The sequence below is a fragment of the Stegodyphus dumicola genome, chromosome 10, assembly GCF_044657685.1.
Source record: "Stegodyphus dumicola isolate Sdum_Otavi_A_Nest chromosome 10, ASM4465768v1".
Classification (NCBI taxonomy): Eukaryota; Metazoa; Arthropoda; class Arachnida; order Araneae; family Eresidae; genus Stegodyphus; species Stegodyphus dumicola.
Window position 1 is genome coordinate 86,127,696 of NC_140777.1, and position 26,244 is coordinate 86,153,939.

At 35.5% G+C, this 26,244-nt stretch overlaps 1 protein-coding gene across 1 annotated transcript in view; it reads left to right on the forward strand.

Moving 5' to 3' along the window:
* The window catches only part of LOC118182253 (glypican-5-like), a 435,867-nt gene that overhangs the window by 400,067 nt on the left and 9,556 nt on the right, over positions 1 to 26,244 (forward strand). Inside the window, exons 5-6 of the mRNA XM_085825208.1 lie at positions 10,037 to 10,160; positions 16,869 to 17,010. Of these exons, the coding sequence (XP_085681334.1) occupies positions 10,037 to 10,160; positions 16,869 to 17,010 (266 nt within the window). The remainder of the gene's footprint in view (positions 1 to 10,036; positions 10,161 to 16,868; positions 17,011 to 26,244) is intronic.

Here is a 26,244-nt window from a genome sequence, read left to right on the forward strand (position 1 = left end):
AACTGGCTCATATTCGTGTTACCTATGGGGAATCACGAAACCAACTGTTACTTTTGTACGAAATCTATAACTTAATTAACATCATCCATTATTTAATTTTGCGATAAAATTTAATAATGAAATTGTTTTGTATTCTCCTAAATGCGCACTTTATTTCATCAAAATAACATAGTGAAATAAATTCTAATATAAGTAGGAAATAAGCCTAAACCACAATCTTTGTTTTAATTTTAAATTAAAAGTGTAGTAAATATTCTTCAAAAAGCGATTGATCCTTGTAGCTGGAATTTCTACCTTGTATGTGTTTTTTTTTTTAAGATACATATATATACTTCCTTTCATAGATCTTATTGTACAAAGTGTTTTAGTGTAACATTAATACCGGAATCTCATTTTCAGGAAAGTTTTAAGATATAACGTTAGGGGAATGGACGTCCTTTGGTTTTAGCATTAATTTATTTGTTAAATTACTTTAAAAATACGTGTTAATTTTTTATATTATTATTTATTTATTTATCGAGTGTTGTCCTGCGAATGCAAATAAAATAAGAAATCTATCATCACTTGAGTACTTAATTTACATTATATCAGGTAGCTTATAGCGTATGGTTACATTATATCACGTTTAGATACCGGTTTCTTTTTTTCTGCCTTGTACTTGAAGAAGGGAAAGAACGGATAAGCTATTCATAAGCGCTTGATTCATTATCCTGTTTAATAAGCGCTTAATTCATTATCCTGTATTTCATAAGCGCTTAATTCATTATCCTGTATTTCTATACATATCTGCGCTTTTAAAACAGAACAATTTGCCTGACGGAAAGTCCACGCAAACATCTGTCATTTTATTGCTATTTTAAAAATTTTTTACCCTGTGTAATTTATCTAAAGCAGTGCTCCGCAACCGGTGTGCCGCGGCACACTGGTGTGCCATGAGTAGGATATAGGTGTGCCGCAATCAAATACATGTATTTGACATTTTGCAATTTTTTATCATGTATTTAATACACAATGACAATTTTTTTTCCTTAATAATGTCTATTTTAAATGTTTTTAAATTTTTCGGCACTTCCTTGATAACTCGGAACTCTTTGGTGTGCCACGAAATTCCAGAAAGATTTTTTGTGCGTCGCAGGTGAGAAAAGGTTGCGGAGCACTGATCTAAAGAAACAGAGATAAAAATACAAATAAGAATTAATGACCGTAAAAAACATTTACCAGTTTATAGCTTATGTCCGTTATTACGCATTAATGATTAACAAAAGTAAATTGTGCCAGTTAATACTAAAAGGTACTTATATCATTCTAGTAAAGCCCCCTTCCTCAACTGACGTCAACGCCAAACAAAGATTGGTTTTTATTAATTATTAAATGGCAATTACTTAGAGTTGTGATGTCTGTCCTTCGACTGTTGCTCAACATTGGCTTCTACATCTGGAGAGTAATTATTTCCGTCGTAACAAGTAATTAACGCTTTCCAAAACAGGCAGTCAACCTACTCGTAAGTATCTCGACCAGTCGCTGGTAACAAATTTAAAAACCGGTTTGAGGTTTTTCGAGATCACCTACTGATAAACAATGAAAACTCCATTGGAAATGTCATATCGATTTCAGCACACCTCTCAAAGGTTATCACTCAAAGAATTTCTCAAGTAGTATTTCAACCTTTGGAAATGTGTCAAAATGATTCGTCTCAATCAAAATGTCCTTCGTGGTTTTTCACCTTGTTCGTAAGAAATACTTCTTCTCGCTTTAGATCTTCTTGTAATTGCACTGATAGAGAAAATATTTAATGACATCTGATTTTTTTTTGGTGAATTGGAAAATTAAAAGGTCTTTTCTCCATATTGCTTACGGAACTTATTGACCGTTGTTTAGTTCAAATTAAAGCTTAACCTATCCTTGAATTACTTTTCTGTGATTTTAGGAAAACAGCCTGAAGTTTTTATTAGGAAGAATTTAGGACTTTATGCCTGCTTTCAAAAATATTCCAAACAAGTTTTTCCTCGTTTTCCGCATGCCTTCGTGGTATAACTCGAGTCATACTCGACGCGCATTCGAGAGTCTAGGTTTCGAGTGCCGGTGAGGGCACTGTACATTTTCACTTTTCCTGCTTCAAAAAAACCTAATGGCTCTACAAGTGGCTTCCGAACTAAAAGGTGGTGGACGACAACCAGGATTTGGCGGTTCGGTACTCTTTATCCCCAGTCTGCTTTAAAAGGAGAAGTATATAAGGTAATTTAATTTAATGCACGAGTATGCTACAACCCTTGTGGCTGATAATAATCGGCCTCGTAGTTAACGCAGGAGTATATGAGGTATTGTAACTGGAAGCATATTCGGAAGGTCTAGGGTTTGAGTCTTTGCAAGAGCATTGCACTTTTTTCACCTCTTCTGCTTTTGGGAAAAGGAAAAAAAAGTCTAACGACTTTACATCTTATAATCTTCCAAGTTGTTCGTCCTCGCATGTGCTTGCTTTTTGGTGTTATTTTTTTTTTCTCATTTTCGTTATAAAAGTTGTTAAGACAGTTTAGTTATTTAAGTTTAGCGTGTTCCGAAATTCGTTGAGGTCATCCCATATCTGGGATTTGGTATTCGGACGAAATCCCGACAAGCCAGAATCCCGACAGACGGAATACCGACAAGCCAAAATCCCGACAGGGTCGAAATCAAGACAAGCCAAAATCCCGACAGGGTCGAAATCCCGATTGTCCAATATCCCGACAGGGTCAAAATACCGACACGGGCGAAATCCCAATAAGGCCTAATGACCCCTTAACATACTTCCACAGCTGCAACTAGTATATGCTTTGATGACTAGCAAATCTGAAGAAAATTACAAAAGATTATTCCAAGATTTAATTGATTTCGCTGAAGAAAATAATATTGAACTGAGGCCATCTAGAATCATTAGTGATCTAGAAAAGGCAGCTATAAATGCTCCGCGCACTCAAATGCTGTCGAGGATTGGCACAGAAGATGGGAGACCTTAATTTGACGGGCCATGTTGGCGTTTATAACATCATAGAAGGATTTCAAAAAGAACAGGAGCATGTGAAATACCAAGTTGAATGCGTTCTTCGCGGAGAACAACAACCAAAACGTAGGAAGGTAGATGATGACAGAGAAAGGAGAATTATGACTGTTGCGGACGATCGTGATAATCGACCTGTGATGGAATATCTTCGTGCTGTCGCTCACAATGTGTCACTGTAAATATGTCGTTTGCATGTCTAAGTGATGTTTTCTTTTTCTTAATAAAACAATTTTATAAATCTTCATTTCAAATTTTAACGGTCATTTCAATTTGTTAAAAATTATTTAAGTAATGACATAATTTTTATGATTTTTTGATTTAAACTTTTAATTAGTAATATTTAATAGTTATTTAAAAATTGTATTTTATAAGGCTAAATTGAGTGTTTGTATTTAGATATTAACTTGTCGGGATTTTGGACAGTCGGGATTTCGACCCTGTCGGGATTCTGGCTTGTTGGGATTTTGACCCTGTCGGGACTTTGGGTTGTCGGGATTTCGGCCCTGTCGGGGTTTTGGACAGTCGGGATTCCGACTGTCGGGATTCTGGCTTGTCGGGATTTCGGTCGGAATTATGACCCAGACCCCTGGGATTTGCCTAAATTTAACACAAGATTTATATGTTCGTCTTAGACATTTAGCCTCATTAAGCAGTAGTCTTAAGCGTATTATCTTAGGCACTAAGCCGCCGTGTTGCGTATAGTTTGGCATCCTCGCTACTCGCCAAGATCTATGATTACCAAAAATGTTACTTAAACGAAAGATCACCTTGCAGCAGATTATGTGCGATAAATGTATTAATTTCGGTGAAAAGCTTTGTAACCCTAATATCGCATTTTCTACCTCTTGATAGTTAATAACTGTAAATTTCGGAGTGACAGGAATGGTAAGCTTCGAACCAGCGTTGTACAGCTGTTCAGCAACTCTGGACAATACATTTAATTAGATAGGCATCGTAAAACTTTCCCGAAATGGGTCGTCACACAATGGCTGAATGACGTGGAAAACACATGTGAATAGTTGAAAACTAAAACTTTTCCCATGCTTAATCAAGTGCCTTCCTATGTCATGGCTGCTACTACATAGAAAAATAAAATGTATGTCACAGATCACAGTGTACTGTTGGTTGGGTCTTTATTCTTGAAGTAAATCAATTACTTTTAAATTTCCTTTTAAGACTCCTCCTGTTCATTCCCCCCCCCCCCACTCGGAATTTGTCCGATATTTGTTTCGAAAACTAAAATCTTTCATTGAGAAATTGTAACCAAGTGCCACGCCATTTCTGCATGTTAAAACGGCATGGTAAATGTTAGAAATGTCAGTTCAAATAGCTTATTTTTTTTTAAGAACTTTGTTTTACAGATCGCAAATAACATACGCGTCGTGCTTTTCTTATTTACTCCTTTCTTTGGGGTCATATTCTGCCATTTCTTTTTCGAATTGAATTTTTTGTATCTTCCGTTGCCGAAGATGAGAAATGAAACTGTCGTTTTGGTGCCTTTCTGAAAAGTCTAAGTTTTTTTTTTTTTTTTTTTTTTTTTTTTTTTGTGTGTGTGTGTGTATGTGTGTCTTCTTATTTCTGGAAGGGGAGTGCAACCTCCATTTCCATTCATTCCCTCTCTCAATCCGTATAATTCAACCACTGAAGAGGAAAGGCATCGGACCACAGTCCATCCTCTCGCATAACATTGTATGGATGGGATTTCTGCTTCTGTTCGGAAGAAAAAAAGTGCTAGTGTCTTGGGGGATTCGGTGCTGTGGGATGAGGAAGTTGAGGGCGTTAAATTAAGGAGGTTTTCTGTAAAGGAGGGGAGTCAAGCGGATGGTACTGAAGTGCCGTTTCCGTTGTGTCGGGGTGCGGTTTCGCAAATGGGGGTCGTATTGCCTTTGAATTGAACTGAAATTGAATTTTTGAGTGAGGCCGTTTATACTTGGAAGGCGACTGCTCTGCGCCATTTTTGTAAACATAAATCCAATAAAGGAGGTTTTTGATGTGTCGAACTGGTCGATACGTTCTTCTGTACCATTGTATCAAACTGAAGACTAGTGCAAAACAAAGCTGAAAATTACGCCACCAAAAATTTCTGATTCAAATCGTATTTGTATGACTGAATGATCATTGACTTAAGTGTTACAAATCTTTTGGCGAAACAATTATTGGTCACCTTTTTAGGGTGTAATGATGTACTTCAACTGTAGCTAAATTAGATAGGCATCGTAAAACTTTCCCGAAATCGGTAGTAACACAGTGGCTGAATGACGTGGAAAACACATGTGAATAGTCGAAAACTTAAAATAATATCTTAAAATAGCATATTTTAAGGTGTGGATTCATATTTACGTTTTAAACTTCTTGAATGAGAAAATTATCGAAATATATCATCCGATTAATTGAGTATCAAATTTAATATCAAGATGGGAGGTTCAGCGTTTTAGTTTGACTTATGTATCAATATCTTCAGTTAATGTCGATAATAAGGATCTAAGTTTTTGTAATTCACAGGATTAAGAAATATAAGGTACTTGATTAGTATTTGGGACGAGTTTGATTCTTCTCATAATAACGAGCATCGAAACATGTCGGAGATATTTTTTATCCCTAAAACATGCGCTGGAAGAATGTGACAACACAAACCTTACCATATGTAGCAGTCTGGAACGATTCAACAGTGTTTTTCAACTCCTTTTGTCCAGATGGTATTCTAAGTGAATTGCATCAACCATCTCAGAGAGCCCGATTGAAGTTATATGAAAATACTGATTTTATCTTGGGGGGGAAAAATATCCTCCTCTCCTTGTGAAATAATGAACCATTGCAAAAACTCCGAACGTTAACTCCGGGTGCTCCCACTTGAATAAGAAATCTTATAGAAATCGAATATTGTTTGGATACGTAACTGTGCTGTTGTCAGAGCTCATGTACAAACATTAATACTGTTGCGTTTTTCTTTTCTTCTGGCACCAGTTGTTACGTCATTTTCTTCCTTCACGTTCGTACGGGGTTCGTAGATTTGGAGTGAATAACGACGACACTTGAGGAAGTATCGAAACACACTTTATTTAGCCAATATTAATCAGAAGCTCCCGAAATCACGTTACAGTCGTCGAAGAACTACTATAAAGACGCTGGAACAATCAGCGACACAGCCTTCAGGTTATCAGGCTATCACGGTGGAGACAGCTTCACGTCAAAGAACCAGAGTACAGCTCCCGACTCTGCTCGGTCGTTCTCGGAACTCCACATACTCTCGAGACTCTCCACGCTACAACTCGCGATGCACTTGACGACACACAGAGCACGGCCCCCGACTCATCGTTCCCGGATCTCAACACGCTCTCTCGACGGTGCACTAACCGCGATACACTACGAGACTCTTTCAGTGCACTCGACGACCCACTCGGCACTCGCTGCCCGGATGTCAACGCGATCGACTGTGCAAGGATTGACTCGCTAGACGAGACACCAACTCGGTACTAACTATCTCGCACTCGACGAGGCACACTCACGCTGACTGCGAACAAGCAGGGTTTATATAGCTTTCGGCTTGTGTTCGAGAGCATTCTGGACTAAACCGGTAAGAATTCGTTCCAGAAGGTTCTCCATTCGTCCATGAGGCCCACCAGCGGCCGAGCGGTAAAGTCGCAGAACACTGGTAGTTCGGTCCGAGGTTCGAATCCCACGAACGGGCTGGCTGCATGGGTGTTTTCATGGTTTTCCCCATGTGTAACGTGTATACAAGCCAGTTTCCCTTAGAAAGTCCTCCACGCCCCTTAGGCAGATAGCCCTGCTTTGCCGTAATTAAATACACCACCACCATTCGTCCATGGCATGTCGCCAAATGGGCGATTTCGCGCCAAATATGGCAACCCTACCTCCCTTTGCCATTTTATGGCAACTCTAAGCCTGCTTTGCGGGGAAGCTATCTCACCGTGCCTGTACATTTCGTAACAATACTATTAAGACTGTGTTAACTATTAATTGAAATAAAAAATTGCCACGGTAATAATTAATTCAAATAAGCTGTGTCGTACACCATTTTGATTAAACTCTGGAAAATTAACTCTCCGTCATGGGCTAGCGTAAAATAAGTGAGCATTATATTTGCGAATAAAGCAGTCAACTAATTATTTCCTTTCGAAACAAGAATTTTTCGCCGTCTTGCCACCGAGACTCAAAACTAATTTAACTTCACCTGCGGGTATTTTCTCTCTGTGTCACTAGTTCAAGACGATTTGCATAATTAAAAAGTAATTTCAGCTTGAATATGTATCAGAATCCCGCTCCGATGTTAAATTTTTATCCTGAGTAGTTAATGTAAAGAGATGTTCATTAAAAGCATCTTTGCTTTCTCTCGTTACCATTTACAATATCTATTTAATTATTATAATTTGCTTTCAGACATAAATTTTCCTCGTTTCAGTTAACCTTGAAACAAAATTAAGCGTTATGTACCATTTTAGGAAAGCAAGTTTGGATATGTAATTGCACATTTTAATTTTGATTTCCGAAATTTTAAAGTCAGATTAACTCTTTTTGAGCTACTACATTTAAATGAACTCGTAATGAGAAATTTTGTATTCACATATAGTGCTTGTTAGAATTTAATTAAGAACGCAGCTAAAATGTACATTGAGTTAAGACAGAAGTTTGTTGTTCCATCTAATTAAGATTGCCCTTAAGGAAGCAAGAAGATGAGATCTGGTAATTTTAAACTGTATACATGAATAAATTGTTGTTTCGGGAAAATAAAATTACCGTGTTATTGTGTTACGTTGCTCTGACTATCATGTAACATGACATCTGGTTATATAAGAGTAGTTAATTTGCGTGTAAAGAAACCAAATGCCTGACAACCACGGGTAGCACTTAAATAGTCAGCATAAAGTATGTAGTTGCGGGGGGGGGGAGAAGGACTTAGAGGCTTTGTGTTCTAAACTGGATGGCTATTTCAAATGCAAAATTCGTAAAACTAATGAAATGAATCTGAATACTAAGAGTTGAAAGGATTTTAATTAAAAATAAATAAAAATTCTTCACCTTTTTATACAGTTCCGTGTAAAGCAAAAATTTCAGCCAATAAATTATTCTTTACGTTTTAAAAAATTGAAAACAATGTTACTATCATGTTAAATTCAAAATATGAAATTAAATTTAAAAAGCAGCTGCGAAATAATTATTGCTGCTGTAGAGATTAATGATTTCGCACATAAAAAAACAATAGACGAAACTAAATCTATATACAGACATTTTGCAATTACAGTAAGACCCCGCTTAACGCGGCGGATACGTTCCATCAAAGTAGAGCGTAATGCGAAACAGCGCTAAACGAGGCTATCTTTACATGTAAATATTGGGGTTAGGGGAAGATGGCTAGGAAATTGGTTATGTATTAAATTTAAAAAGTATGTTTTTTTAATAAAAATAAAACCAAACATTTATTTCTTAAAGCCCAAATTAATACCACATTATTATTTCTTGCAAAAATAAAAACAAAATATAAATAACAAAACGAATATTCTTAAAAAAAAAACAAATAAAATTCTCAGTCAGTCATATTTAGTTAGCATTCCACGTTTTCAGTGTTCTGCCTTTTTGTGACAAAAGCATCTAATGTTGTTTGCCTTTTTCTTTTGCGTTGTTCTCTTAAAAGTTCTTCATAAACGGATAGAGCATCTCTAACACCACGCCTTACTTTTGAGCTCCTGTCAAAATTCGGATCATTTTCAATGAATTGATCCATTATTTCAGTTATGGTAGACAAACTCCTTTTTACAAACGCCATCGAAAGTTCTTTTTGCTCTTCTTCTGAATCACTGCTGTCAACATTTTTGTTTTCTTCTTGTTCAGTTAATTCCTTGAGCTCATCATTAGAAAGACTAGCCGCTGCTTCTTGAATTGAATATTTCCAATAATAAAAATATGTCTGTACAATATCGCACCAAACAAGAAATACAAGTACACTCTTTCGGATATGTATTTGAAACCTATCGCTGCATAATATTTCGGGGAATCCCCGTATGCTGCGAGCGATTTCGTGGAATCCCCGGGTTGAAATAAAAGAGCGCTAAACCGAAACAGCGTTAAGCGGGGTCTTACTGTATTTGCTAAACATGTCTCTGAATTATGGCACATATAGGTATGAGAATTTTTGGTTTTAAACTCATCAAAGTGAACTAAGTATTTTATTAATTGGAATTATTTAAGTATGGGAAACATGAAAAGTTTAAATTTATAATGTACTGAACGCTTCCATCCCCCATTGTTGAAAGATCTGTACCTTATTTTGGATAACTTCGTCTAAAGTCATTATTTAAGGAAATAAAACTTGTTCCGAGCATTTTATGTACTTCTTTTTAAATAGATCGGTTTAAATGTTTTAAGCTATTTCATTTATAAATACATTTACATTAGAACCATGTCGTCGACTTAGTAATGCTGGGATACCTTCGTAAAGGTATCCCGCCATAAAGTGCCAGCACTTCTGTACAAGATGCCGCTGTTCGAAAAGACCATAAAGGTGCCTAACCTTTAAGAGGATTAATTTCTAACTTGTAAAAAGCAACCTTTGTGAAAGTGCCAGCACCTTTATGCCGGGGCAATGCTAGTCAATTGGAAATTTCATTTGATTTTCTAATCAGAGCAGAGACTAGAGTCTTTGTTTGAATAGCGGTGTCCCGGTATAAAAGTACTAGCACATTTATTGAAGTTGCTTTTTACGTCTTAGAAATTGATCATCATAAGGTGTGGTTCCTGGCTTCTGTTTTTGAACTGCGGCCGGTTTTTGTAAAGGTACCGGGACTTTTTTTTTTTACAAGACGCATGAAGCGTCCACGCGCAGTGCTTCTTTATCTTTCCTGCTCATACTTCACGTTTAGGTTTGTCACGCGTTGTTTTTGCCGTTTCCTATAGAAACACATAAAGCACTTTTACAGATCCTTTTGCCGACCCACAAATTAATCTTCTCTTCTTTTTTTTTTTTTTTTTTTTTTTCCTTCATAGGTACACGAACACGATCGCTGGCGTCGGCGTTGCAGCGCAGAGATACAATCCCGAGATGAAATCCCCCGACTCGGACGACCTCGTCGTGATGGCGCTGGACGAGAAGCTGCAGAGGATGAGCAGGGTGAGCTGCTTGCTTCTATTTTCTTCTGTGTTTTCTTTTCGATTCCTTTTCACGTGATTGCTTTTATTATGACCTTGCATTAAGTCGGAGAGGAACCGGGGAATGAAGTTCTGCTCATTGGATGACATAAAAAGTCATTTTCTCTTCTTTCCCATAGGCGACTAAAGTATGAAATTCGTGATTCACTATTGGAAAATAATTTATTGAAGAGGATTGTATCAATAAATGCACATGTGAAAGGCCGTTTATATACTGTACTCTGCATCAAATATTAATGGCCCAGTAACTTAGTAAGATCGAATGTCCTTTAAGAACCGAAAATTCCTATTAGAGATTAATATTCCTGATTAGCCTTGTAGAAAGACATTTACAGTTCAACTGGCCAGGAATTTGTTGAATTACATTGCAGTCGATTGGTGTATTTTCTACCGGCAACCGTGTAGGCTAAATATTGTAGTAGACAGGTTCTACTTTTTTTTTATTGTGAAGCGCTGCGGCTGATCACTTGAAAATAAGAAAATTCATGTTCAGTCCTCTCACAGCTTGCAATCTAAAGACCGACGCTGCACAATCGAACCTTTAAGAGATGCGAGACAACATGATTTGACATTGCAAAAGCAATAACTTTACTAGTCATATCTCTACTTGATACAGTAGAGCCTCGCTGAAGGGCCGTAATTTGTTCCCGAATCTTACTTGTAATACGAAACATTCGTTAAGCAAAATAATTTTTTTTCCAGAGGAATCAATGTTAAAATAGGATAATGCGTTCCATTCCGACAAAAATACTCAAACAAATTTATAATAAAGTAATTTACTGTTTATGAAACATCCTTTTTCACGAGAAAGTTGTCTAAAGACATTTGTTTCGCCAACGCTTCAAAATTTGGCAAAAATAAGACACAGCATTATCGTTAAATGAATTTGTAGCGCGCATAGTTGTTGCCTTATCAGAATGATGCTTCTCAATGTACGATGCGCCAGTTTCGTATGATTTCAGCATGACCTTTATTTCACTATAAAGCTGTTGCTTTTTCTGAGGCTGTTATCTCCTTCTTCCCTGGAGAAAGCTCCTCCACAACATAATGTTGTGACACAGAATATAGCTCCATAAGCTCCTCGTGGTCATCTCCTGGCGTTGCTCTTCCACTAGTTCTTTGGTGTCGTTGCTCTCCACCTCTAGTCCCATAACCTTGGGCGGAGACATAATCTTGTCGATTGCAGGCTCCACAGGCACTATCTCTGAAACACCTCGAAGTCGCGTTGACCGTAACAAACAAGGCATGGAGCAGCAAACTATTCTCAAGCAGATATCTTTGGCAGATGGAGCAAATAATTCATTGATCGAATCTGTAAAAAGGTAACGTGTCACCCAAGCCTTTGTGTTAAATCTCCACATCACATTTAGTCTGCTCATCTGGACTTCTTGAATGCTCGTGGATTGCCCAAATGGATAAACGGACAGCGCTGTAATTTTCAAGTAGCCACTGTCATTTTCAAGAAACGATAGCGTGAGGACGGTCTTTCATTGGTTTCTGGCCTGGCAATGCTTTTTACTCTGCTATCCAGAAGAGATAATTAAAAACCTGCTGCGGCAGATAATCCTCAGAAATCACATACTTCTTGAATACGAGGAAGAAATTTTCGGCTGTTTTTTTATGTAAGTTTGTTGCTTCCTCGTACCTCGCAGTGTTGTGGATGACGATTTTTCTCTTAAACTTTTCGAATGACCCATGGCTTACCATGAATGTCTCTTCTTTGTCAATTGATATTCGATGCGTCTTCTTAATGAGGCCGGCAAAAATTAGTTTCTTATCCTCACAAATTATGTTTTCGTTAATAATGTCGCTTGCATTTGCTTTTCATTGATCCATACGAGAAGCAATCATCAACCTCATTGAGGATGAGTGGCCATTGCGTATAAATTCTTCTGACACTATTTGAAGCATAGATCTCCTTAATCTTATCATTTTATGTAACGATAATGCAAATCGTTGATGTGGACCGAATATATGTGCGTGCTAAGTCAACCGCTCTGATATCCCGTTCTTGCTTCTCAATGATTCGGAGTTTGACTTCTACTCTTGCCCCTGTCTTTTTGCGGTGTTATCTTTGGGGATAAACGTGTAATCACGCTTAAACTTAAGTGCCAAAAAATCTTAAGCAACAGAGCACAACGATCGCTATATAAGGTATTTCTCCCGCCTTCGTGGTGTAGTGGTTCTGCACGCTGGGCCGTTATTCCAGAGGTCCGTAATTCGATTCCCGGCAAAGGCGTTTGTTACTTTTTTATCTTTCTTGCTTCCAAAAAATACCTAATGACTCTACAGTGGCGCCCGAACTAAAAGGGTGGTGGATGATGATGATTCTCCCCACCCAGGATTTGGCGATTGGGTCTCCTAAAAACGGTGTCCGCCGATAACATCGCGGCAAAAACATCGCGGACGAAAATGTCGCGGAGAAAACAACGCAAGGCGAAAACATCGTGCTACAAAACATCGTGGGAGAAAACATCGCAAAGAGAAAACATGGCAGTCCTAAAACATCGTGGTACAAAACATCGTTGTCCAAAATAAAGCGGTTCAAAAACTTCGCAGTTTAAAAACATCGTCGTCGAAAATATCGAGGTAAAAAATAAAGTATCTACAAATCATCGCCTGACGATAACATCGCAGACATGCTTTTTCCATACATGCTTTAATAACTGTAAATGGATATTCCCATAAAGATTTGTGAGCGCAAAATGTAAAGAAGGATAATTTTTACTTTCACATTTTTTTAACTAATAAATTTTTTCTGAAAAAGTAAGAAGGAAACTTAAGCATAGAAAATTAAATGCAACTTATAGATTATACTTTTCATGAAAAATTACCAGTAAAAACTTTATAAAAAATTATTTATTAATGGCCTTTGTTAGTTAACTATGTCGGTTTAAAATTCTATTAATTGCTATAAGTTGCATTAATTTGCTATGCTTAAGTTTCCTTCTTACTTTTTCAGAAAAAATTTATTAGTTAATAAAAAAATGTGAAAGTAAAAATTATACTTCTTTCCATTTTGCGCTCACAAATCATTATGGGAATATCCATTTACAGTTATTAACGCATGTTTGCGAAAAGCATGTATGAAAAAAGCATGTCTGCGATGTTATCGTCAGGCGATGATTTGTAGATACTTTATTTTTTACCTCGATATTTTCGACGACGATGTTTTTAAACTGCGAAGTTTTTTAACCGCTTTATTTTCGACGACGATGTTTTGTACCACGATGTTTTAGGACTGCCATGTTTTCTCTTTGCGATGTTTTCTCCCACGATATTTTGTAGCACGACGTTTTCGCCTTGCGTTGTTTTCGGCTGTAACCCCTAAAAACCCCAGTCGCCGTTTAAAGGGGGGAGTACTTAAGGTATTTCTCCCGCCTTCGTGGTGTAGTGGTTCTGCACGCTGGGCCGGTATTTCAGAGGTCCATGGTTCGATTCCCGGCGAAGGCGTTTGTTAATTTTTTCATCTTTCCTGCTTCCAAAAAATACCTTATGTCTGTACAACTAAGCGTTGACTGATAGCGGAGATGCAAGCAGGATCCTGCATGGAACGTCACGATGTCTCCACGTAATACATTCTGCGAAATATCTTTCTTTAAGGATGTTTTACATTTTGTCTTGCTCATTTTGCATTTTTACATTTGTTGTGTGAATCACTAGTTATGGGAGGTGCTCGTTAAGTAAGGTGTGACTGTACTACAAAAGTCTTAATTCAACATCCTACATCAGACAATTTGGGAAATGTGCACTGTGTCTGTAATTAAAGCCTCTTGATTTCAACAGGGTTGCTCTGCGAGTGATTCTGCAGCTCCTTTGTAATCTTCAACCGCCATGAATCAGAGGACTAATACATCAGAATTACTAAAAGGGCGTGGCTAATTCAATGTGCAGAATATACCTGGTAGAATAAGTAAATAGAGAACGCTCTGAGCCTCTGCTAGAGAGAACTGTCGGAACACTTGATGCTATCAAGAACTGTTTTCTCACAATGAAGACAACTGTCTTCATCGAGCAAGGACCTGGATTTACTTTTGAAATTCCGCTACCAAACTCATTATATCTAATGCGTGTAATACCTGATTATTAATTTGTTGTTGATATTATTTGTGATATTACTGATTATTAAACTTTTCGTGTACAATTAATAATTCTTTTAAGAGTTTAATATTGGAATTGTTCATGAACTAGAACATGCAAAGCCCAACCTCTTTTAAGAAAATAATTATTATACTTCAGATCTATGTTATTTGTGCTTATATTATTCTTGAATTTTGTTTCCTCAGTTGCCTTGACCATTTTAGTTAAACGAATTGCTTAGAAGATTAAATTAAAAGCATATGTTGTGTTAACAGAATAATTAAAATTTAACTGCATTCCAAATAATATATCATTTTTCTCAATAATAATAAGCAAGTAATTTAGTTTCTTGTCTGTAAAAGCTAAATACTTTATCAAGTGGGAAGAAAGATGTTTTATTATTATCTCTATATTATTTCTAGTATTCTTTATAAAGAAAGGTTAGACATAGTAAAGAGAAGAAATTGTTAAAATATTAACTTAAAACATTTACTGTGCTTTTCCTGTGAATAACTCTAATTTTGCTGGGGAAATTGTATGCATGTTTATCCTTCCTTTATAGCTACTTCAGATTTAATATAATTTTATATCCTACGTTATTATCGTACTCTTTATTTATAGTTTAGACCTAAAGTTTTATTATTGCTTTAGTTTCAAAATGCAGAATACAAATTTGGCCAAACCTTGAGCAAGTAAAGTAAGTTAACTCATTAAGTTTTAGAGTTGTATGGTAAAACTCTATTTTTATTGTTTTTTAATTGCGTAAGAAATTATTTAGCAATTAATTTTGACTCATTTTCGTCCTGTGAAATGTATAGTATCAGTCGTATTTTGTTTTCATATCAACTTAAGACTCAAGTTGAAAACATTCTCTTGTCAATCGTGAAGCTTACAAACTGCAGTTAAAGTTAATATTCGTAATGTGGATCTGATAAAGGACGTGGATATTCAAGAGCTATATTGAAAAAATGCTTTCATATATATATATATATATGTAATATAACATAATATACACTCATGTCCATAAATTAAGGATAATTCGGAGTCACGCCTGGAGTAGAGAGCATGCATTGTGGGCAGTGGGCCACAACAGTGGGCTTGTGTGATGTTTTCCGACGAGTCCAGGTTTAGCTTGCAGTCTGATTCTCGCCGGGCATTCATATGGAGAGCTCCAGGTACCCGTTACCAACAAGAAAACATCGTTGAACGACACCGTTACGGTGGTGCAGGAGTGCTCGTTTGGAGTGGAATTATTCTGGGTTCCAGAACTGACCTGCATGTTCCAATTGGAACCATGACAAGCCAAATCTATCGGAACGTCATTCTGGAACAACATGTACGTTTGTTTCGGGGCGCCATGGGCGCACAATTTGTGTTTATGGATGACAACGCCCGTCCTCACCGTGCAAACATCGTAAGCGAATGCCTTCAATCGGAGGATATCACCCATATGGACTGGCCAGCATTCTCACCGGACTTGAATCCAGTACAGCATGTGTGGGATATGTTTGGCCGACGAGTTGCAGCCCGTCAACCTACTCCTATATGTCTACCGGAACTTCGGAGAGCATTGCTTTTTGAGTGGTGTAATATCCCCCAAGATCAGATGGATAATTTGATACTCAGCCTGCCTAGACGTTGTACGGACTGTATTGCATCGTCTGGGAGACATACAATGTATTAACAAGCAAACCAACCATGTAATATTGTTTTTTTGTAAATAGGTTTTTTTTTTTTTTTTTTTTTTTTTTTTTTTTTTTTTTTTTTAAATTTGCTCCAGGGAGAAAAAATCGCTAATTTTTTTAATAATATCAAACATATAGCATCGTTTTTTGCTCTTTACCTTTTGTTTAATAAATAAGCTTTACAAATAAGTCAAATTTGTTTTGCTTCTAACTCTTCCTTTGCCTGATTTTGCATTATCCTTAATTTATGGACATGAGTGTATATATACGTTAGCGTGAAAGACCGAAATCTGGCGAAATCATTTTGGTGAATGTTAACATTCGCATAATTGCTTAGTATATATTCGAAATATTTGTTAAGTATCCTTATTTCTCACTTAACACTGGCAAATGTCGACATTAGCCATGCGCTGATGATTCAATGTTGAATAAAAATATTTTTATTACGTTTTTAAATCATACTTTATTATTAAAACTATGTCAAAATCGGAGAAAGCTTAAGCAACAGCACGTGTAAATAAACTGTTAAACTTAAAACAACGGTACCTTCTAAATGAAAAAAAGAAAATAACAGCAGTAATAAACTTACTTAATTATCGCAACAACTTAAAATGTCATGACACTTTGAATTGCACAAGAGTCCCTTGCTTTTACAACGCCTCTCTGTCTGTCTTCTTGGCTTCTCGTTTTGACCTCCTCCAGAACCATGTGTGTGCTTGTCGACATACTTTGATGTTGGTCGGAGTGTATAAGAATATAACCAAATATTCGGCCTTTCACCAGCGTATTTGGTATGTGTTGACATTCACCGGGGAATGTCGACATTCTCCAAATTCGGTCTTTCACGTAAACATAAGTATTTGAATTTTACATTAATGTAAGAAAAAAAAAAAAATGTTTTACAGGAATTGAGGCTGATCATTACTCCTGAACTTCCCCAGTCTGATTCTCACATGGTGGAAGGAAGTGGTAGCGGTAGCTGGATGCGGAATCAAGTTGGAGATGATGAAGACTACGACAGAGGATCCGGTAGCGGAGATGGAGGAGGTAATGAAATGTTACTGCTTATAAATATTTACTGCGATTAAGATTATTGAGTAGATGCGAACCAAGGTATAAAAGCCTATTTTACTACGAAGAAGTAATTCGTGTACTGAGTAAATTTCTTTTCCCCTAGAAGCTTAGTTATTCAGCAAGTATGTTTCGTTTTCTTTCTTCAGACCTGTTGTTCGTTAGAGTAACAACCACGGTGGTCCTTCGTTTGACTGTAACTTCAGTAATCCATCTGAGGTCTTATTCTCATAACTGGCGCTAAGTAAAAGTTGTATGGGCCGAGGTAATGTCATTGGAGTCGTGTAGCTTTGACTGGATAACTAATGGAAGTGCGATTTTAGGGAATGTTATCAACAGATAATCCACTAGTTATGGAAACCATGGAGGTAAAAAAGGAAGGAGTGGCCAACTGGCACTAGAAGTGAAGCACTGCTTCGAAGCTTCGATCACAAGATGGGGTGTTTTTTGTTTACATTCAGAACTCGCTGGACAGTGTTCTGATAGTATTTCGACACACGACAGTTCGATACAAATCGAAAAAGGGACACTTTCGCATGAAAGAAACATTCATAGTGTGATGGATAATAGCAATTACTTATAGTTTAGTGACATTTACGCAAAAATCACATCTTGGTTATTTTTCGATAACTAACAGCGATTTTGATTATGAATTTGTTTTATAAAATTCTAAGCTGTTGAACTACAAAAATATAGATTTTAACAAAAATGTTATGGTTAAAGAATGAAAAATACATTACGGTATCAGGTTCAGTGTTCCTCCTTACTTGCTTTGGGAACATTAAATGACCTGACTCGGAACAGGGAGCTTACTAAAGCTATGTTCAATAAATGTGGGAAGTAGACAAGATATACAGGAAGGGTATACGAAACCCTTTATTTTTCTCTCTTTACAATGATTTTAGGACTTCGGAATACAGAGATCAACCACTTGTGGTCTGAACGTAAGAATATAAAAATATTAACTAAATTCTAACTAAACTAACTTTGGATTAATAAACAAGTGTCTACTTGAAGATTGGCCGTATATTAACAGAAATGCCGTATGTAGTACAGAGAACCGTTAACACTACGATACGTTTAAAATTATCAAGAGGATTAAACCTCTGGCCTTGTAGGCAACCAGCAACCGAGTAAAACTGCTATGGCAAGCGGCCTGCTCCTAATCACTCCTTCCTCTCTCTTGCTTGGCAAAAAGCCACAACTTAAGCACTTGGCGTTCGCAAGACAAATTTGCATAAATAAGTTAAAGCTTTTAATTCTGGAAGTAGAAAATAAGAAGTGATAGTAAAGATTTAAAATAAAATAAACGTTAGTAAAACTTAAGATCCTTACAACGGTACCTTTAAAATTGTATACGTTTTTCGATACCCTTGATAGAGTATTCGCTACTTTTATTTTATGTTCCAAACGCCGAAATGTTTTAAATAAAATACATTTTTTTCACATCCTTATATTATTGTAGCATGTATCTTTTAAAATTTTTTAGAGGAGAGGCTTTACTGTTGGTCATTTTAAACTTATCGTTTTAATTTTATATATCTGAAATATAATCACATTCGGTTTACACGTTTTACTTATTTGGGTTAATTAAAAATAAAATCCTTATTTTATTCCCTTTCAGAAATGTTCAGGGAAAGTTAAGTACTATTTAAAGTATTTCGCTAATTTCTAATAATTCTCTAATTTAAAATGAACCGAATAAAGCATTAATTATAAATTGACTTATATTTTTCGATTTAAAAGATGCCTCAGAAGCCAAAAATCATGTCATTATTTAAGAAGGTATTTTAGGAAGAAGCTCTATAAATAGAAAAGAAATAATGCATAATTTTAATATTAAGAATATAATAAACTTTGATCTTAATTTTTGTACCTTAACCGAATCAAATCGAATTACCTTAAATTTTTTTTCTAATGTAATTAACGAAAACTTGCGAAAATACTTCATTCAAATTAGACCATTCTGAGAAAATTGTCCTGTGAAAAGTATAGGATTTAATTCCGTTCAGGATGAAATGTTGTTTAAAAATATGTTATTTTCATATACTTACGACTCTGAAGTGTTGTAGATAAAGAAAATATATACATTTATATGTATATTTACGACTTAATTACAAAATATTTACATCCGATCGCGTCAAAACCCATTGAACTTAATGGTAAATGACCCAATGCTTTGGTCACCACGTAGGGATGGCCGGTGCTTCAGAGCAGGGTACGGAAGAAACCTGTTTACGACCACTCCATCTTACTTCCTACCTCCATGATGGAAACAGACCAAGATTATACTGAAAATTGTTGAATAATTTAAGCTTTCAAAAGAGGGGGGGAGGGTTTAGGGATATTGCTCTACACACTAATATCTGCGGAAAAAAGGAAATTAAACAGTCTCATGTACTGGGTAGTAATAAGCTGCAGGAAATCGTTATATCCGTGCTGATTATAACCATTGGAACTAAATGTTTGGAATCATGCAAAAGTAAGCAGCGTATTAGGTTTTTTAAAAAAATTCTATTCATGAGATACGTTTTTCCTAATTGTACGCATATGAGCGGTTTTACCTTTAACTTTTGTGAAGTCGCATCGATGCTTTCTTTAACTTCATCAACAACTTCATAAACGTTCGGGGTATTCCAAAGAATATACCTTAAATGGCCATTCAGTCATAAGAAAAATCAGTTGGAACATTGTGTACATGATAAACAATGTAGAAAGCTGGAACTTTAAGGTAAATTATTTAATTTACCCGTAATAGCCAGTTGAAATGTGTTCAAAACACTAACATAGTGCTTCAGAAAATTCTTATTACTTACCGTCTTTTTTTCCTCCTTCCAGCATGCCTTCGTGGTGTAATGGATATCTTCTGCTTCGAAATAACCTAATGTGACTTTACAACTCTTTTTGTTTATTTCAGCAATGGTTTATGCTATCGCTCAGAAAATCTCTCTTTTTTTTCCATACATCACTTATGTGCATGCTTGTCCTTAGACTTGCTTTCAGCGGTAGTCATTATTATAAAATAAGCACTTCAAAATCATACTTACCCCCTCGTTTACAAACATTCATCAAAACGGGCTTGCAGTCTATTTTGGTACATCTTTTACGGTGTAGCTAGTTTGAAAACGAAGTCCTATTTCCAGTAATCTTATGTGGGAGAATTGATTCTATTAACTTCATTTTTTAAGCTGAACCTGAATCCGTATATCGTGTAAGATATTTTATATTGATTTCCTGTCCATGGATCTCGTGTGCAGCACAGTTTCCCCAAACTTTGATTGATAGTCCATTTCGATACTCGCAAATTTTCTAGTTAATAGTAGAGGATTCTATTTCCCATTTTCCCATAACTTGCGAAAACTACTAACTTGGAAGTTGGATCGCGTCAACTGTAAAAATCCTCTCTTTCTTTCTCCCAGATGTGTTCGCCAAAGCTTTTCATCTCCCTCCGAGGCTTGACAAGCTAGCCCGAGTTGAGGAGAAACATTCCTGCCGCGATCTGTCAGCCAGCGAAAGATTAATGCGGATACTGGATTCTTCTTTTGTTTTCTTCCCGAATTTATGTTTTCTTTTTGCTTGTTCCGCTCTTCTAAAGGGGTCAGTGTGCGCTGCAGAGAATGTATAGTTTTGGCGTCTGGGTGGAAACTGCGTTACGCCTGCGGGTTTTTGGTTGTGGGAAGTATTCTTTTATTAAAAAAAGAAGCACGCCACTTGACCGTTTTCTCTATGCAGATATGGCGGCTGGTCGGAATTTTTTTCGCATTCCGTTTCACGCCAGACAAGACGTTTGCGTCGGTGCGTCGATGTGTAAGTCACGTGGTAGCAGTACATTTTATTATATTTTTCTTGAAGCTTTGGATTTTTATCCCCTTCCCTCCCAAAAATCGAGCAGGAGCTTGAAGTTGCATTTATTGAGATATCGCCACCAGCCAAAATCAGCTTTTGTGGTTAAATACAGAATAAAAGCTCTCTGTTAAATCCTTAGCAAGTACTATTACTTAGTAACGAATGTTTCTGGAAACTAGAATATTACCTCTATTTTTACAAATAATAATACTGCGTGCGGACGGGTTCGCAATGGATTGAATACATACAGAACCGATGACAGCTTGATAAAGCTTATTTTGACAAAAGAAACGCTGTACAGTTCTTGAACTTTCTTCCACAGTAGTACTCAGTAGTTACCCCTTAATCTACTTAAACCAAATTTAATGCTTTGCATTACAGATCTGAATGCAAAGCGCATATCAAGAGCGAAGCTCGCACGGAGATCCAGCTCTTAACTAAAAACTGACAATTGATGCTTTCTCCGGGCTTATGTAGTTCCCTCCCCCGACCTTTAAGAAATCTCTAGTATCTTCATTTCTGAAAATTGCTAGAAAGTGTATACGGTTAAAGTTACATATAAGTGCTAGATACGGTTACAGTTACATATAGGGATCAACTACAGTTATATAGTATTTACCTTATTTCAAAGTGTTAAAATTTCGTATGGGTTGCTGAATTCATGTAGTAATCATTTTAGCTGTCATAAACTGTAACTATAGATAAATTGACATCGAATTATCGCTAAGCCTAAAATAACAAACTCAGCCTTGAAGAGGGTAGGAAAGACCATTTTATTAAAACTAAAGAGAAACGGAAGGCACACCTGGTGCATACAGTTCAGTCTACCACTTGGGGCGATATAATTGAAAGTAACAGTCAAATGTAAAATGTAAATACTAGTAAGCTAGTAGCCGAAGGCTATACAAAACAGTTTAACCCGAAGATGGCTCACTACCTAACGGGCGCAGATATTTAATTAGCGGCAGTTATAATACAAGGCCGAAGACTACAATACTTATCCAAGCTAGTGGCGACTTAGTATCGTGGCCTCGAGAGGCAGAACACGCTCAAACTTACAATCTAATAACCTCAGTTTAAAGGTCTGATGATTACTATTACCATATTGAAAGATCAGTTTAAATAACACCGAGCTAATTTGGAACGTGAAGTTTATCTCTTATAGATTTTGAAATGCTCCACGGTCTCACAACTCTGCAGTACGTGCAGCTTCCGTTAGTTGCTCAACCGATATCGATTAGTGACGATAATCGAATGTTTGCTATATATCAAGAGTGGCCAAACTTTATGTCAGAAAAACACAGGTGTGGAAATTCGGGAGAATTCAAGATCCACAATTAGATTTTCCAAATGCCGCAAGTCCAAATTTACATCATTTTAGTTAAATAGGTTTCAAATGGATAGAAATGATTGATTCTCTAAACAATCATTCAATGACAGTTTGTCTTCAGTACATGATCTTGTTTTGAATACAACGCTAAGTTTTGTGGTGTCTATATTTTCCCTAACTACGGCTTGGTTTGGCAAAACGTACTTTTTTTCCCGTTTTTAAATATAGGGTGGCCCAGAAGTCACTTTACATTTTGAAAATTAAATAACTTTTTCTTAAATGACTGTATTTAATTAATTCTTTTTTATTTTTTGCTTATTCACATGTCCATTCAACTGGAAATGAGCTTCATCTCCCATGATCAAATTGTGAATAAACTCATTGTCATTTCTTGCAGTTCTCTGAAACCTGACAGCATAATTTACTCGTTTCTGAAAGTCTGCTGGTTTTAAAGATTGCACTAATTGAACCTTGAAAACGCGTCACTAAGTTCCTTATTGCAGGCCTACTAGGGGGATGTCAAACATTAAAATGGCGCATATATTGCGTTGCAACAATTGACCGTCCATTTTCAAAGTAAAATTCAATTATCTTCACTCGTTGTTCTGTTGTAAACTTATCCATGCCAAAAATTTCCAGGGATTATATTTTTTAATTCTGAAAAGAGAAAAAGAAATATATTAATAGAAAAAAAGTTATTTAATTTTCAAAATGTAAAGTGACTTCTGGGCCACCCTATACTCCGATTCTTCCACGATACCTTCTTGTAAGTGTTGATTTATCGCTGCTTTGTAATACTCACGAAACTTCGGATTCATCTTAAATGTGCTCCACATAGCTACAAATCGTTCTGCTACCTCAGGCCCACCAGCGGCCGAGCGGTAAAGACGCTGAACACTGGTAGTTCGGTCTGAGGTTCGAATCCCGCGAACGGGCTGGCTGCATGGGCGTTTTCGTGGTTTTCCCCATGTGTAACGTGTATACGAGCCAGTTTCCCTTAGAAAGTCCTCCACGAAAGGCATCCCTCCCTTTAGGCAGATAGCCCTCGTGTGCTTTGCCATAATTAAATACACCAACACACCGTTCTGCTACCTCAAGGCTATTTCGTAATTCCCCTGCTTGCTGTTTCCATCGCAAGCATGCAGTATATCTGTAGTCCTCAAATTTTATGGATTCTCGAAGTTTTCTCAAGGACATATCTTCTAAGCTATGACTGTCATCAGATTTTTAAGAAAAATTCCCGCAGCTTCTAATTGCTGTAAATTTCTCATCCATCCGGACATCGAATCAACTTCTAAGTTATTTTTAACTTCAATCAAATTTTCTGATATTAAAAATGTTTCTGATGCATTCCTATTCCGCCCACACACGACCTCAATTAGTTTCTAATATTACTAATTCAAAAATTCGGCAGACCCTTTCGATAAAGCATCCATCTATCCGTCCATTTGTTAAACATCCACAAGCAAAGCTAACTTTTTTTTCCTTTACAAAATTATTTGACAGAATCAGTACAACACTTTTTTAATGTTTTTGAACAACTTTATTAAGTTTCTTTCTTAACACGAAATGAAATAAAATAATTACGTTTGGACATCGATCAGTTTAAGTTTACTAATATCTAAAACGAAATTAAATGAATTACCGTATATTCTGTCATATAACACGCACTTTTAATATAAAAAATAAGACCTAAATTTACGGGTGCGTGTTGTACGATATAATGATAGTATATGATGATATAATATATGAGATAATAAAAATGATATCTTAAAACTAAGAAAAAATATTATAATAATAGTATATGATGATATAATATATGAGATAATAAAAATTATATCTTAAAACAAAGGAAAAAATTATAATAATGGTATATAATGATATAATATATGAGATAATAAAAATATCTTAAAACTAAGAAAAAAAATTATAATAATAGTATATGATGATATAATATATGAGATAATAAAAATTATATCTTAAAACTAAGGAAAAAAATTATAATAATAGTATATGATGATATAATATATGAGATAATAAAAATGATATCTTAAAACTAACGAAAAAAATTTTAATAGTGTATGATGATATAATATATGACATAATAAAAATGATATCTTAAAACTAAGGAAAAAAAATTATAATAATAGTATATGATGATATAATATATGAGATAATAAAAATGATATCTTAAAACTAAGGAAAAAAATTATAATAATAGTATATGATGATATAATATATGAGATAATAAAAATGATATCTTAAAACTAAGAAAAAAAAATTCTAATAATAGTATATGATGATATAATATATGAGATAATAAAAATGATATCTTAAAACTAAGGAAAAAATTATAATAATAGTATATAATGATATAATATATGAGATAATAAAAATGATATCTTAAAACTAAGAAAAAAAATTATAATAATAGTATAAAATGATATAATATATGAGATAATAAAAATTATATCTTAAAACTAAGGAAAAAAATTATAATAATAGTATATGATGATATAATATATGAGATAATAAAAATGATATCTTAAAACTAACGAAAAAAATTATAATAGTATATGATGATATAATATATGACATAATAAAAATGATATCTTAAAACTAAGAAAAAAAATTATAATAATAGTATATGATGATATAATATATGAGATAATAAAAATTATATCTTAAAACTAAGGAAAAAATTATAATAATAGTATATGATGATATAATATATGAGATAATAAAAATGATATCTTAAAACAAAGGAAAAAAATTAGATTTTTACATGCACCAAAATGCTGCTTATTTAAAAGTAATGACGGTACTTTTCCGTTTCACCAGCGCAAATCTCGCCAAGCAGACTTTATTGGCGACAGCATACCGTATACAAGTATACACATAAAAAATGTTAACAAATGTTAGTTCTAAGAATTTTTTATTTTGGAGGCATAAACATTTTAATATCGTTTAAAATTTTGTAAAAAGCCAATAAATAAAGACAATAAATTTGTAAAATGATTCTAATGAGATTCATTCCGCAACAGAAGAAGAGGAAGAATGACCTTGTTGTTTACATTAGCTATACATAAGTCATGTGATCTCTGAGGTCATCTGCATTGTTTGTTTACATTAGCTATGCATAAGTCACGTGATCTCTGATGTCATCGGAATGTATCTCCTTTAAGAATTTACTATGCTTTCATGATTCAACACCCTGATTCGCCGGTTGACCCCAAGTGATCTCATCTCACGTAAACTACGCAACAAAAATTTAATTCTCTCTAATTATCTAGTATATTAATTTCAAGTTAAATCTTAATTTGGAATACAAATTTAAATGCAGGAATTAATTCAATTCGTACGAATAGCTTAATCAGAAATTATGTAAAACCGCAGTACTGTACTTCGCTAGTGCTTTCTCATTAGAATTGATGAATTTAACCCTTGACCTTGCCTGTTCTATATTTTCGCCTTCGGGTGAGTGCTGTGATTGCATCCTAATCGACTTAATTACCTCAAATGGCCCTAGGACATAAAATTTAACTATCTGGGTAAACATTCTATGTTATTGTATGCCAGTATTGAAAGAAACAATCAATCTGATAAGAAATGGCTGCGACTTGTTTTGAAGATGAGGCGTAAAAGGTTACCTTATTCCGTTACTTATATTCCGTTTGGCATCAGTTATACCATTATTGGCGACGCTATCGCCTGCGTCGACAAAACGGAAAAGTACCGAAAGGACACACCGTATGAAATTAAACATTTTTATTATCGGATAACATTATAGGGTTCCAACCTAGAATTTACAGCTATGGGTGTGGAATCTTGAGAATTGGTAAGCGAATAATCGCTTTAGCTCAGTAAACAGAAACGTAAACTTAAGAAGGCTCAAAATAAGAATTAACAGATGGACATACAAAAAAGCCTCCACTTGGGCTTAAACTCAAGAGTACTAAGCGAAGCTATCAAGATCCTGAAATACGGCCAGAGTCGTAGCTAGAGTTTTCAGCGCCCAGGGACAACTGAAGATT